The sequence below is a fragment of the Octopus sinensis genome, linkage group LG2, assembly GCF_006345805.1.
Source record: "Octopus sinensis linkage group LG2, ASM634580v1, whole genome shotgun sequence".
NCBI lineage: Eukaryota > Metazoa > Mollusca > Cephalopoda > Octopoda > Octopodidae > Octopus > Octopus sinensis.
Window position 1 is genome coordinate 89,847,479 of NC_042998.1, and position 14,679 is coordinate 89,862,157.

Sequence of the window (14,679 nt, forward strand, 5' to 3'; positions counted from 1 at the left end):
AGTGACCATGGGCCTGCATACTTAAGTTTGAAACTTCATGATTTTTCATGGGAAAGATATAGCAATGATTTCTAGTTGCTCTCTTCCAGTTTATTTAAAGTTTACTCTGCTCATCTCCTATTCTCATGAGCATACCCTTGAGCCACAGAGTATATTTAATCGTTAGACAGTAGAATTGGTTCATGTGATATCAAGGCAACTTTACACATTGGTAAATCAATTTGATACACTTCAAGGGACTGGCATTTTTCCTACTCCTGTATATCTTAGTCACAAAACATCTTCTGCTAATTACCCAGTAAGTGGGACCTTAGATAGGTATTACTGCCCCCAGGCCCAAATGGATTCAGAAGTAGGAGTAGCAAAGGGGTTACTCCATACACTTCAAAACTCTTAAATATGAACTTGATGTAATCAGAGTCATTTTAACAGCATTACAGGCCTCCAGTGCATTACAGAATCAATGTGCCCATGCTTCAAGACAGCCCTAATGCAATTTAAAACCTTACCTAGTGCAAATCCCTCAGTAGTATCACTAAAAGTAAAGGAAATATTTTAATACTGAAAATATGTTTATATAAAAGAAAATCAACTTGTCTATAAAAAATATATGGAATTCTTGTCATAAATATGTGATAGGTTTGAGTATCTAAAGAACTGAAGGAAATCAACTATGCTTGAGATAAAAGTATTTTTGTCTTTTTTATTTAGTGTGCCCAAAGAGGAGTATTTGTGTGGGTGTTGTATAGTTGTACAACCAACAATATTTGTCAGTAGAAAGTTTTCTTTTTCTTCATTCAGAAGTTGTATAAAAAAAAATGTGCTAATAATATAGTGGACTACTCCTGTTGATATTTCTTCCACTTAAAATTTTCATTTCTTTCTCTCCTTCTTTCCCTTTCTCTCTCTTGACATTATGTGTGTGTATGTGTGTATGTATGTGTGTGTGTGTGTGTGTGTGTGTGTGTGTGTACATGTAGATAAATAGATATGAATATAGACATAGATATAACTATAGGTACATATATGGTATAATATTTATAAACATATATATATATATATATATATATATATATATATATATATATATATATGTCATTATTCAGTTTTATTTAAAGATTTTTTGCCAATAGAGAAAGAACCGGTTTCTAATCTAGACCCAAGGCTACCTTCATTCAAATTTCAACATCAACAAGGTATTTTTGTATGTATGTATATGTGCATATTTGTATGTTTAGTTTTATGTATGTATTCTCATACATATAGTTACATGTCTAGACATGCTCATATATACTTAAATGATAAACTTCTGGAAAGTTTTACAGATTTTTACAATTCCAGTGATGGATTGGATCTGTAGTCTTTGAATCAGCTGGTTCCTTTCTGTTTTTGAGAAGTCTAATTTCTCAAGATTGGTATTTAGGCAGTGTGTTAAATATCCCAGTGCCCCAACAATTACAGGTATAAACCTGAACTTGTAATCTGGGTAGAGTAGCTGTAGGTTCCTCAATAGTTCAGCATAGGTATTTTCTTTTTTGCTGATTTTTAGCTTTATGTTAACATCTGCTGGGCAGCTGATTTCCACAACTGTACACAGTTTGTCTTCTCTGTCCAAAACCACTATGTCATATCTATCATGTTTACATTTTATTGAGGTTTTCACTGGGCTATTCCACCCATACTCCACTTTATTATGAGTGGCTATAGCTTCTACCATACTGTAGGTTCTTATTTCTTTGTCCTTGGGGTTATCCTTCCAACAGATCTCATTATACAGTGCCCTAGCTACATCATGTTAGCTGATTTTGTTTAATAAAAAATAACCTAAGCTTTAGCATCATCTTCAAAATAGTCATCTTGTGCAGTAAAATTATGTCAGGTCTGTTATGTTTGCATTTTATTGAGGTTTTTACTGACACATTCCACCAATAGTCCTTTTTATTATGAGTAGTGTTCCTGCCACTTTTGGAATCCCACCTGGAAGTCGTTTTCTATTAGTGAGTCAAGGACCTTCTGTGAATCACTCTGGATCTCATGAATGGTGTTAAAACAGTGATCTTTGAACTTCATTTTCATCTTGGAGAAGAGATGGAAGTCTGCAGGTGCTAAATTCGGCAAATAGGATGGGTATGGAAGTGACACCATGTTGTTTTTGGCAAGAAACTCATAAGTAAGGAGAGTTTGGTGACAGGGTGTAATGTAGTCATGAAGAATTCACTTCTTCACACCCCACAGATCTGGTCACTTTCACCAAATGTCCTCCCTCAAATGCTTCAAAAACATCACAGTAGAACTCTCAATTGACGGTATGGTATTGATGTACAATATCATATTTCTGGGGTGGAACTCATGGTAGGTCTTCCAGATTGCTCTTCGTCTTCCAGGGATGTTCTTCACTTTTGAAGTGCCTGTACCACTCAAAATATTGCATACAACCCTTTGCGTCATTGCTGTAAGCTTGCTGAAGCATGCCAGATGTCTCTGTAGCAGACTTCCCAAGTTTAACACAAAATTTCACGTTGGTTCTTTGTTCCTGTCCATGACAAAATCACAGGCAACAGCATACATGTGATCATGAAAACACAAATTTCACAACTTGCGAAGTAAACACAGCAATGTCACTTGGCACACTACTTCCTAAAGTTCACTGCAGCTCTCACTGTGCATGCAACCATGGGCTGCCATCTATTGGCACTCTACAGAAGTAGTCTGGGAACTTTTGGATACCACCTTGTGTGTGTGAGTGTGTGTGTGTGTGTGTATCTTAGGGGTCCCAAATTGGAATGTTGCATTTCATGTAATGAGTTCAAATCAGTATTAAACATATCCTAAGTATATTTATTTATTGAAAATATAATTGCCATCGTTAGAAATAACATTTTCTCATCTTGAAACCAGTTATCTGATTCTTCAACCATAAAAATCAGTTTCTTTACAAGAGAAAAATATTTGGAGTACTGTTTAAACATCATTCCAGCTTCTGGATGTTTTTCCACTAGTAAAATGTTCAGTTGACCTGAATAAGGAAAATTCTGATGGTACTAGATTTGGTGAGTAGGGATGTTGAGTTAGAGCTTCTAAACCTAATGAATACCTCTTTTTTGGGTTATCATCATTGATTGTGTCCTTTATTCTTGGGGTAAAGCTCATGGGGTACCCACTTCTCCTCCCTATATCTGCTTGTGATGATTGTGCACTGCAGACCATGGTTTATTAAACTTCTAGGATAAGTCCCCAATTCTTTACCCCAGATCCTTTTCAATTGCTGTTTTCACTGCATCATTATTGAGAAGAGTAGGTCAACCTGATTGATAGCCATCCAAAAGACTGAAGTCACCATTTTAAAATTTGTTAAACCACCTTCGGCATTTCCAAACACTTTTCTTGCACATATTGCATTGTTGTCATTACAAAATTTGTAAAACATACAATGCTAAATATCAGCTTGCTAAAGTCTTTGGCTTCCATGGGCTATTAGATATGGTATACATACAAACAGTACATGTATTCATTAACATTTGGTCATGAAATCTATGCCAGTTAGTTGATGGCAAGGATTGCTTTTATTGGTTAATAAGGTATTCATGGATGATGTCAGGCTATTTGCTTAAAAATATGACAATTCAGAACCCCTAATATAGATAGGCAGACAGACAGACAGACAGACAGACAGACAGACAGACAGACAAACAGACAGACAGACAGACAGATAGATAGATAGATAGATAGATAGATAGATAGATAGATAGATAGATAGATAGATAGATAGATGCATGCATGCAGACAGACAGACAGACTTTTGATTTACCTCTTCTTAAGGGTCATGATGATATGAACACAGCATGAAATATCTTTATAAATTGACACCCTTCTTTTTGTGGGGTCTTCCAATCATAATATGACCTTTTTGCATTTGATAGTCAGTATCACTCTATTATATGATCTTTGATGAGTCTAGATAAAGTGCAACAGAAACTTGTTGCCCTGTGTAAGAAATATGTCAAATCCATATATCTATTTTAAAATAAAGATATATGTATATGTCTCATATTTAAAGTAAGGCCACTATTACACATTATTGTAAAATTAATAAGAATAATAGCTATGAGATCATAATATTGGAATGGTTTGACTATCCACCTATGAATTGAGCTTAAATCTACAGTTAATATTCCACTAAATTTCTCTACTCTACATTGCCTCCATAGTTGCCAAGTAACAGAATCAACGAAGAGTCAGTAGACAGTTAATTGTGACAGAAATTCATATTACAGGCTGCGTGCCATGCTCTTGTGTATAAAAGTCTTTTCCACTGTAGACACACCTTGCACACCTTTCTGCTGTGGGTATGAAATACACACACACAAAAATATACACACATAAACACAATTTGGTCTACACACAAAGAAATAATAATCAATAAATACAGTAGAGAATATATATTAATTCATGAATGCATAACTGCAGAAAGCAAGAAGTAGGAAACTCTTCTACTTTTATTTGGTACTTTTTCTCAGGTTTATGTATCCAAATGTATTGGCGTGCATATATATATATTTATTCCATCCAACTATACCAAAGTCCTCACTACCAGCCACCTTCATAAAATGATTGCTCCCAAGTATGAAACTCTAACAAGATGTAAAGTAGCTTCAGCTAATCTAATAAAGGTTTTGAATTCCTAAGATATTGATCTCTATTTTGTCAATAGGGTTAATTTGTTAGCAAATATTTGTAAGTACAGCATCATCTAAAAAGTACACTAAACCTCATTGACTAGTATGTATTAAACTCACAATTTACCCTTTGCAGTAAAAATAAATAGTTTTGTCTGTCTATGAACAGAAAAATAATTCAACTTGACTAGTTTCAAGTTTTGCTAAACTCTAATCAGGGATCACTAATCCCTTTTCTACTCTTCAAGTGAGGCTAAACTGTTTGTTAACTGAAAATATATACAATTTTCAAATTATTCTATAACAAAAAAAAAATAAATAAAACTAGTTAATTCTTATTGTTAGCACTTGCTCAGTTTTACAAAATAGACAGATCAACTCAGTTTTATCTGAGTTTATATACAATATAAACAGCTATAAGTTATTATTCTCTCTATAGGCAGAGCATGAGTAAATGATCTTTGGTGAGACTTTAACAAAACAAATTATTCCACTTAGCTGCAAACAAATGCCATCATTTGACACAATGTATAACTAGGATGGCTTTAGAAATGGTAAGTGGTTTGTTAGTTTAGAGTATTGAGTTACTCTCCCAGGTGTATAGTTTATAGAAGAATAGTCTTTAAACTAAGCTAGATTGACTTGCACTAGATACATTGCATGATAGTAAATCTATTAGTGGTATTCCAGAATTTATGTGGGTTAAAGGATTTAATATTACCATTATATTGAATATGATGATTGTGATACAAGAGACTGATGACTTAATCTCATGAGTATGACTAAGAAAGATGAGAAAATTTATTCTAATGCAATGATGCAACTTGTACTTATTAATTTTGATAATATTCCCAAGAATTCTAATTCTTGTATGATTTTTTTTTTAATGTGAAGAAAATTATAGAGAGTATGAGATGCTGGAAGTGGTCAATAGTTATATTTGATTTGGTTGAGTTCAAAATATATTTTATTACTTTTTATTTATTACTGATCATGAAAACACAAATTATGAGATGCTGGAAGTGGTCAATTCTTTTCAGTTTTGTCATTTGTACTGTTTTAAAACATAGTACCTTGTGCCTGTCAAACCCATTTCATGTATACTACAACTGTTTAAAACTTTGAAACTTAGGAAAAGCTTATTTTTTAATACTAAACTTTAAATATCTATTTCTTAGTTGTAATTTCATTTAAAAAGAATAACAAATATTTTCTTAATATCTTGAAAGCCATTTATTTATTGTAACATATTATATTTCATAATCTCCAAGCTTCAGAAATAAAGTCTAAAATTGATACTTTCCATTAAAAACATTTAACAGAAATTTCCTCACATAAAAGAAAGCATAATCTTCATTGTTAACACTTTTTTTTTTGTGCGTGTAAGTTTCCAAATAACTTTTAAGACTTACAGAAAACAACAATAGTTCCATGAAAATCATTGATGAATATACACAAATGACATGAACATTTACAAAAGATGTTCATAAAAACAACTTAATTAAACCAGTGAATGAGTGTCAATGAAGGTGTTGAGGTCTTCATACCCTAAGGATATCAAAACAAAAGCTAACAACACCTACTGACCAAGATATTTCTACTTCCACATTTATTAATAGATATAAAATAAATCAACTGCATGTTAAGATTCAAACTTGATTTCTTTTCCTACAGGAAACAACAACTGTCCTGACTAGTGTACGTCAAGATCCATTAGTTATATGTAATTTTTAATTGAGAGTGTGCTTATTCAAGCATGGAAGAAAGCATTGCTGGCTTCTAACTTTTTGATTTCTTTGTGCATGTTAATGTCATCATTTTATTGTTGGAGTAATTTTGTCTATGAAGTCTACACCATTGTATAAAGGCAAATTATGTATATATTCATAGACACACACTCATATGTGTGCATATATATGTGGGTGTGAGTGTGTTTGTGAGTGTGTTTGTGTGTGTGTGTGTGTGTGTGTGTGTGTGTGTGCGTGTGTGCGTATGCGTGTAGATATAATTAAGATGCAGTTGAATTAGGTACTTAAGTTGGGGCTCCAAGTCAATCCGGTATTATCCACACAGCTCGAAATATGGGGAATAAAAAGCAAATAAGTAACAAGGATATCAAGATATTACCTAATACCTCAACATGCTTGTTACTTATTTGCTTTATATATATATATATAATATATATATATATATATATATATATATATTATATATATATATATTATATATATATATATATATGTATATGTATATATATATATGTATATATGTTATATAAAAGGGCTTAGTAAAATAAATTACTTTGCCACATACTGAACTCATTAGAAATAGTAGCTAAAAAAACTTTTTTAAAACTATTTCTAATACTTAAAGAAAATCTCTCTCATATAGTGTTTGCTCAATTCAACTCACGAAAGTATGGGGGTAAAGACATTAAAAAATCAAATGCAAAGGTTATTTGAGAACGTACGTTTCAAGATTAGTCAACTCGACATTTCTATCATCAGCTCAGAACTCCTACGTTTGGATTTGAAAACACTGAAAGTGGGAGCATACCCTTTCGGCTTCTTATTGCTTCTGAAGATCTGCTCGAAACTAACAGTGCCAGTAAACCCAAAATATGCAAGCGAAGAATTTCTGCTCTCCCATTTCCACCAGCGTGGGTTAAAATCAGTAAACACTATGCTTTTTCGGTAAAATCCGAAGCATTAAATAGAGAGAGATGAAGCATTAAATAGAGAGGGTATGCTCCCACTTTCAGTGTTTTCAAATCCAAACCAAGGAGTTCTGAGCTGATGATAGAAATGTCGAGTTGACTAATCTTGAAACGTACGTTCTCAAATAACCTTTGCATTTGATTTTTTAATGTCTTTACCCCCATACTTTCGTGAGTTGAATTGAGCAAACACTATATGAGAGAGATTTTCTTTAAGTATTAGAAATAGTTTTAAAAAAGTTTTTTTAGCTACTATTTCTAATGAGTTCAGTATGTGGCAAAGTAATTTATTTTACTAAGCCCTTTTATATAATGTAATAATTTGAATTCGCCTTAAATGGTCCCTTTACATACTGAATACTTGGTGAAATTGATTAATAATTAATTAATTTTACCCTCAATTGTTGAAATTATATATATATATATATAGAGAGAGAGAGAGAGAGAGAGCATATTGGTGTCCCAGTATGGCCAGAGTATTTGGTTGAAACCAGTAAGATGAAATAAATGATATGCATACATGTATCTACATATACACGCACTCATACATATATGCATGTGTACACATGCATATATATATGTGTGTGTGTGTGTGTGTGTGTGTGTGTGCGTGTGATTGTGTGCGTGTTTGTATATGTCTATGGATATATATATATATGTGTATGCATGTGTATGTAGATATTGTGTACATCTGTACAAATATACATATATATGTGTGTGTGTATGTATGTGTAAATATATACATATATGTAAATATATATATATATACACACACACATGCATACATACTATATGTAATGTATATTATATAAAGAGGTGTGATGAATGTGTGTACTTATAAATACACATATTTATCAAAATATATATGTATGTCATCATTGTTTTCACATACACTTTGAATGTATTTTCATATCATATGTGTTTGTGTATGAATGTATATATGTATGTATTGTGAATAATGCGCATATTTTCAAAATAAATGCAAACACGTTATGTACCAAAAACTGCATCATATCATTTTATATATATATATATCTTGAACAACTGTTTGAAGCTGGGCCTGGCTTGACACAAATATGTTTGTGTTGCACAATTCACATTCAACTTGAATATGATGTACCATGTATTCACTGATTTTATTTGCTAATATCTTATTTTTTATATGCTTTACATTTAATATATACATACATATAAAGTTATTTTTATGATATTTTCATATTATTTAAAGAAACATAATTACATACTCATACACGTAACATAGCATAAACATACATTTATATGCATAGGTAGGTAATGATCCACATGAATTTCATAGGCATAAAAGAATGTACATAAAAGGATTGTACAGTAATGATTGTTGTTAAGCTTGTATCCCATTGGATGTGCTGATGCATGTGGTAAAAATTGTGCAGACCACTGGTATAAATGACTGTAAAGAATTATCACATTTGGAAAAAAAATGGGATTAATTTCCACTAGAAAGGGAGTTTCAGTTTTCTTTAACATTATTTTCCTAGTCATCTGACTATTGCTGACCCAAGAAAATGTTCATTTGTTACAGCAATTAGAAATTATTTCAGGAAAGTAAAGATTACTCTGTCTCTGAACCTTAAGGAGTGCAGATGCTGGTCATTTATTTGATGTTGTTAGTAGAAAGCTCTGTAGAGTTCTTCTGTATATTATTTGGTGGAATATCTCTAGCTCTGTATAGCATGCACAGAAAGGCAAAAATCTTTTCAGTGGGCAAGTGAGTTGATATATAATTCATTAGATACACCCTTTTATGCCAATGAAATTCTGAATAAAGGGTATCAGCCATTAACTTCCACTTCTCTTTGGTTAGTTGACTTACACTCAAACACATACACTTACATATGCTTGCACATTCACACACACACACAGTGTGTGTACATATATACAAACATAAAGGCGGCAAGCTGGCAGAAACGTTAGCGCGCCAGGCGAAATGCTTAGCAGTATTTCATCTGTCGTTACGTTCTGAGTTCAAATTCCGCTGTGGTCGACTTTACCTTTCATCCTTTCCAGGTCGATAAATAAAGTACCAGTTTCGTACTGGGGTCGATGTAATCCACTTACTCCCTTTGTCTGTCCTTGTTTGTCCCCTCTATGTTTAGCCCCTTGTGGGCAGTAAAGAAATATATATACAAACATATACACACACACACAAATACATATGATCTTCATTGTGAAGTGATTGAATTTGTCCCTTCTTGTAAGAGGATAAATGTTTACTGCCCAAACTCCAAACGTAAGAGCCCCAAAACTTTAAAAAAAACAATAACAAATCTAAATGCAAACCAAGTTTACACACACATCTTAAAAACCAAAATGAACAAGTGCAAAAACTAAGTAGAAGTGTATGACTAAAAATAGAAAAACATATGTCAAAAATGAATACCACATGACTGTAGTTATTACATTATTACAAGACAGCACAAATTCTCCAGTGTATTTTTTTTTTATATCTTTTAAAATAAGAATTTTCAAGCATATCATTTTCTTTGATCAGAGATGTCTATGTATGCATGAGTGTGTATATATATATTCTGAAATAATTGCATCAAGTTAATATTGTTACACAATTACAGTATGTATTGAATTTGTGATAATGAAACTATCATCTGTGTTATTCAACAATGTTTATACATGTAAAAAAGCTTATATTTAATGATGCTAATTAACTTCATTAGAATGATAAAACTAATACCTTGTATGTGCATGTTTTACATTATGTATGAATGTCATGCCACCAGTCATCATGCTCTTTGCAATGAACAATAAAAATATGGATTAGAAGAAAAAGATATTTAAATGACAGCAAATAGTCTTCATTCCATGGAAAGAAATCCTGATGGTAGGAATGTATAACCTTGTAAATATGAATAAATGCAACTGAATAATAGCAGTGCAATTGTTTACACACGACGGAAGATGTGAAAATTAAAAGTGAACAAGAAAACAGAATTCTAATGTGGATTTAATTTAATGTCTAAATGTCACACTACATCAAATTTACACATATATATATATATATATATATATATATATATATACAATTTTCTTGTTTCAGTCATTAGACTGCAGCCATGCTGGAACACCACCTAGAATTTTTTTTTTTAGCTGAATGTAAAAGGACCCCAGTACTAATTTATTCCTTTTTAAAGCCTGTCCTCACCTTCGAAACACGCTGGAGTTGAACTAGGGACAGCTGATGAAGGGGATTTTTCCTTGTGTAGTTTGTCTTGTACTCTGTTTTTCGTTGTAAAAAAATGGTCTGTTCCATGCTTGTTTTTCCGTTTTCGTTTCTCGTTGAGTTCTATGTCTATTTGTGGTGTCCTGTACTCACGTATATATATTTATATATGCATGTATATATACATGTAGATGTAGGTACGTACATATATGTATGTATGCATATATTTTATTTATTACACTATTGTATGACTGAGCGCCCTCGCGTCGATTCGATTCGGTCGTTTCGTTTCTTCTCCAAGTACTGTTTATATATATATATATATATATATATATATATATATATAAATATACAGATACACATAGACACATATACATATATCTGTCTATGTACATATATGCATATACAGTAATCCTTCACCATATTGTGGTTCACCTATTGCAGTTTATTATTTAAGCTTATGTCAATTCATCTGTGGTGTTGTTATGCATTTATAATAAAATAAATATATACAAATTATAAAAGTAATAAAAAAAACTATACAGTGCAGTACTGTTTCTACTTCATAGATTTTCACTAATCACTGGGGGTTTTGGAATGTAACACCCACGATAGTTTCAGTCATTTGAACTGGAAATGGTGCAGGAACAAACACAGATACAAAGATGCACACACACACACACACACACATATATATATAATATATATATATATATATAATATATATATATATATATATAATATATATTATATATATATATATATATATATATGTATATATTCACGATGGGCTTCTTTTGGTTTCCTTCTACCAAATCCACTCCCAAGGCTTTGGACTATAGTAGAAGACGCTTGTCCAAGGTATCACACAGTGGGAGTGAACCCACACAACCATTTGGTTGGGAAGAAAGCTTCTTATTACACAGCCACACCTGTGACAATATATGTGTGTGTGTGAATGAATATATATGTATATATATATATATATGTGTGTGCATGTTGTATATATATATATTATTTTATATCTCTTTAATATAATGTGTGCATATATATATATATATATATATATAACAGTTTTTAGAAAAAATCTTGATCAGTCACTGTATTTGAAAAAGATTTTGTTAAACAGGAAATTATTAGTTATATGAAAAAGACTCTTTAAAAACTACAAATTGACACAGACTTTATGGAAGGAAGTTTTTCCATTTTCAACTTTTCAAATACACTTGTTAGAGGGTAATTTGTAAATAGTTAGAATCTGTAAATAGATTTGAAACACTGAAAAAAGAAATAAGCTTTTAAAATGAAACTTAAAAATGAAAACTGCAAAAAGCACATCAAATGAAACTTGAAATATGGTATTGTGCATCATATGATCTTTGTCAATCAGCTTTTGTATTATATATTTTTTGAAATGATTAATAATTTTTAATTTAAGAAAGGCTTATTTCAGTTGTGTGCAAGTGTCAATCTGATGCTTTTAAAGATTTTTTTTATATATAATTGATAATTTTTCATTTATATACAAATAAATTTATTTTTATTATAATGTATACGTGCAATATATGAATAATGGTATACAATAATATATGATTATGTATTTTACACATGCATGCATACATATATATCATAGATGCATACATATATATCTTCAATATATGCGATTACCAAATATATTTTGATGTATTATAATAATATATCAAAACATATGTTGTGCACAATATATGTGTATGTAAGTATTCATATATATATGAACCAGTTGTTGAGTGTCCCACCCATGAAAGATCGATGCTAGATGTATCAAACAATTGTTGTGATTAAAGTAGAAAGATAGATTTTTTTCAATACGTAAATACTGAACAGTATATATAAAGGATAAAATCCTTTTAAGAGCAGAAAAATTTTTTGCCAACAACATGTGTCAACAACAGCATGTGTAAAAGGATTTTATTCTTTATATATGCTGTTCAGTATTTATGTGTTGAAAAAAATGTATCTTTCTACTTGTTCTACAATACATTTCAATGCTTCAAAAACTGTTGTTTGGACACCCCCAGGCAATATATAGGCTAGTCCAATACATATAAATAGTGGACGTGATAGCTAGTCGCAGAAGCATCGCATATAGCAAGCTGGAGCTGTCAGTAGACTAGACGTCAAGTTCTGTTGAGTTGAGTTGTTGGAAGTGAGAGTTTGGTAGTTGAGTAGAGGTACGTTATTAGGAAAGGCACGCCATCCAAACATGCACTATAACAAAGCAAACTTACATTTGTTTACATATGATATAATCTATTATATATATATATATATATATGTTTGTGCGTGTATATATATATATATATATATATATATATATATACATATTTTTGTGTGTGTATATATATATATATGTTTGTGTGTGTATATATTTATATATAAAAGATAAAACTTACTTGAAAGAGGATGTGTGGCGTTCAATCATATAATAATATAAATAATATATATATATATATATGCATACATACATACGTATATGTACATACTTACATCTATATATATATATATATATATATATATATAGATATATATAATATATATATATATATATATATATATATATATATATATATATATCTATATAGATATATATATAGATATATATATATAGATATAGATATATATATGGGGGGGAGGGGCACAGGATGTCATGAAATGTGTACAAAAAATACAAACTATAAGTACATGGAATATGAACTATTTTTTCGTATTTAATCTCTTGAGAGTAACATGCTTTTCCTGATCTTGGTTTATTCAAACTGGACAATATGAAAATGATAATCCTTTGCAAGGATTAGTGGAAGTTACCAGTTTGATAATTGAACTGTGAGTGAATGAGGTTTGAGCAGGAATAATATACTGCATTGTAAAGGAAAGATAGAATGGTAGATGTACTTAAGTAGATATACACCAGTCTGTAAAGTGGGGATGTACTCAGACCTTATTCATTGTTGCCAATGATGCAAGTTCGGTCATTATTACTGGACATGTCTAAATGACTGAGCTCTCAGACGGGTTTTTTACAAATAGATATATCCATTCTAACCAACATCTGTATTGAACTATGGTTTCCCAGCTTCAAACCTGGGATATTCCATATACATATTCCATATATACATGTGTGTGTGTGTGTGCGTGCGTGTACACTGAAGATCTCAAGATAACACATTTGTATATATAGACACAAATATGTATATTTATTTGTTTTATCATTTAGTATGTGTATATATATATATATATATGTGTGTGTGTGTGTGGTGTGTGTGTGTGTGTGTGTGTGTCTGTGTGTGTGTGCAATATATATGTGTATTTATATGTATTTATACATAGATATGTGAATTTACTGCATATATATATATATATATATATATATATATATATATATATATATATATATATATATATATATATATATATATATGTATATACACACATACATGCACACAGATACACACTTAAATTGTGTGTGTGTATAATGTATATATATATATATACACATGTTGATAGCTAGAGATATAGATAGATAATTATATACCACATATCTAATCTAGGTTCATCATCATCATTGTTCAATGTCCAGCTTCCATGCTGGCATGGGTGGGACAGTTTGACAAGAGCTAGCTAAGCAGAAGCCTGCACCAGAATTTTGTAACTATTTTGGCAGGATTTAGACAGCTTGATGCACTTCCTAACACCAGAGTGGACTTAGCGTTTTTTATGTGTACAAGCTGGATGCCCTTCCAAACACCAACCACTTTACAGTGTGGACTGGATGCTTCCAAGTGGCACCTGAACTGACAGGGTCATGTTTAGATGTATAGCAATATATATATTTTTTCTTATATTTATATATGTGCATATATACATATACACACTTACACATATATAATATGTATGAGTAAATATATATATGTGTATGTATGTATGTATATATAAGCCTATATATGTATGTATATATAATATATATCTGTATATTTGCCAATAGAGAGGGTATGTTTATCAAAGTGTAATATATCATAGATCTGTTACAGCTGACC

The 14,679-nt window shown here is 31.1% G+C and overlaps 1 protein-coding gene across 10 annotated transcripts in view; it reads left to right on the plus strand.

The window, feature by feature from the left end:
- LOC115223963 (collagen alpha-1(I) chain) overlaps nt 1-14,679 on the plus strand; it is a 317,450-nt gene that overhangs the window by 294,285 nt on the left and 8,486 nt on the right. For 6 of the 10 annotated variants that reach the window (XM_029794720.2, XM_029794756.2, XM_029794738.2 and 3 more), the window contains one exon: nt 6,351-6,374. The exons of the other annotated variants lie outside the window; for them this stretch is intronic. In XM_029794720.2, the coding sequence (XP_029650580.1) occupies nt 6,351-6,374 (24 nt within the window). The remainder of the gene's footprint in view (nt 1-6,350; nt 6,375-14,679) is intronic. 10 annotated transcript variants of the gene reach the window in all.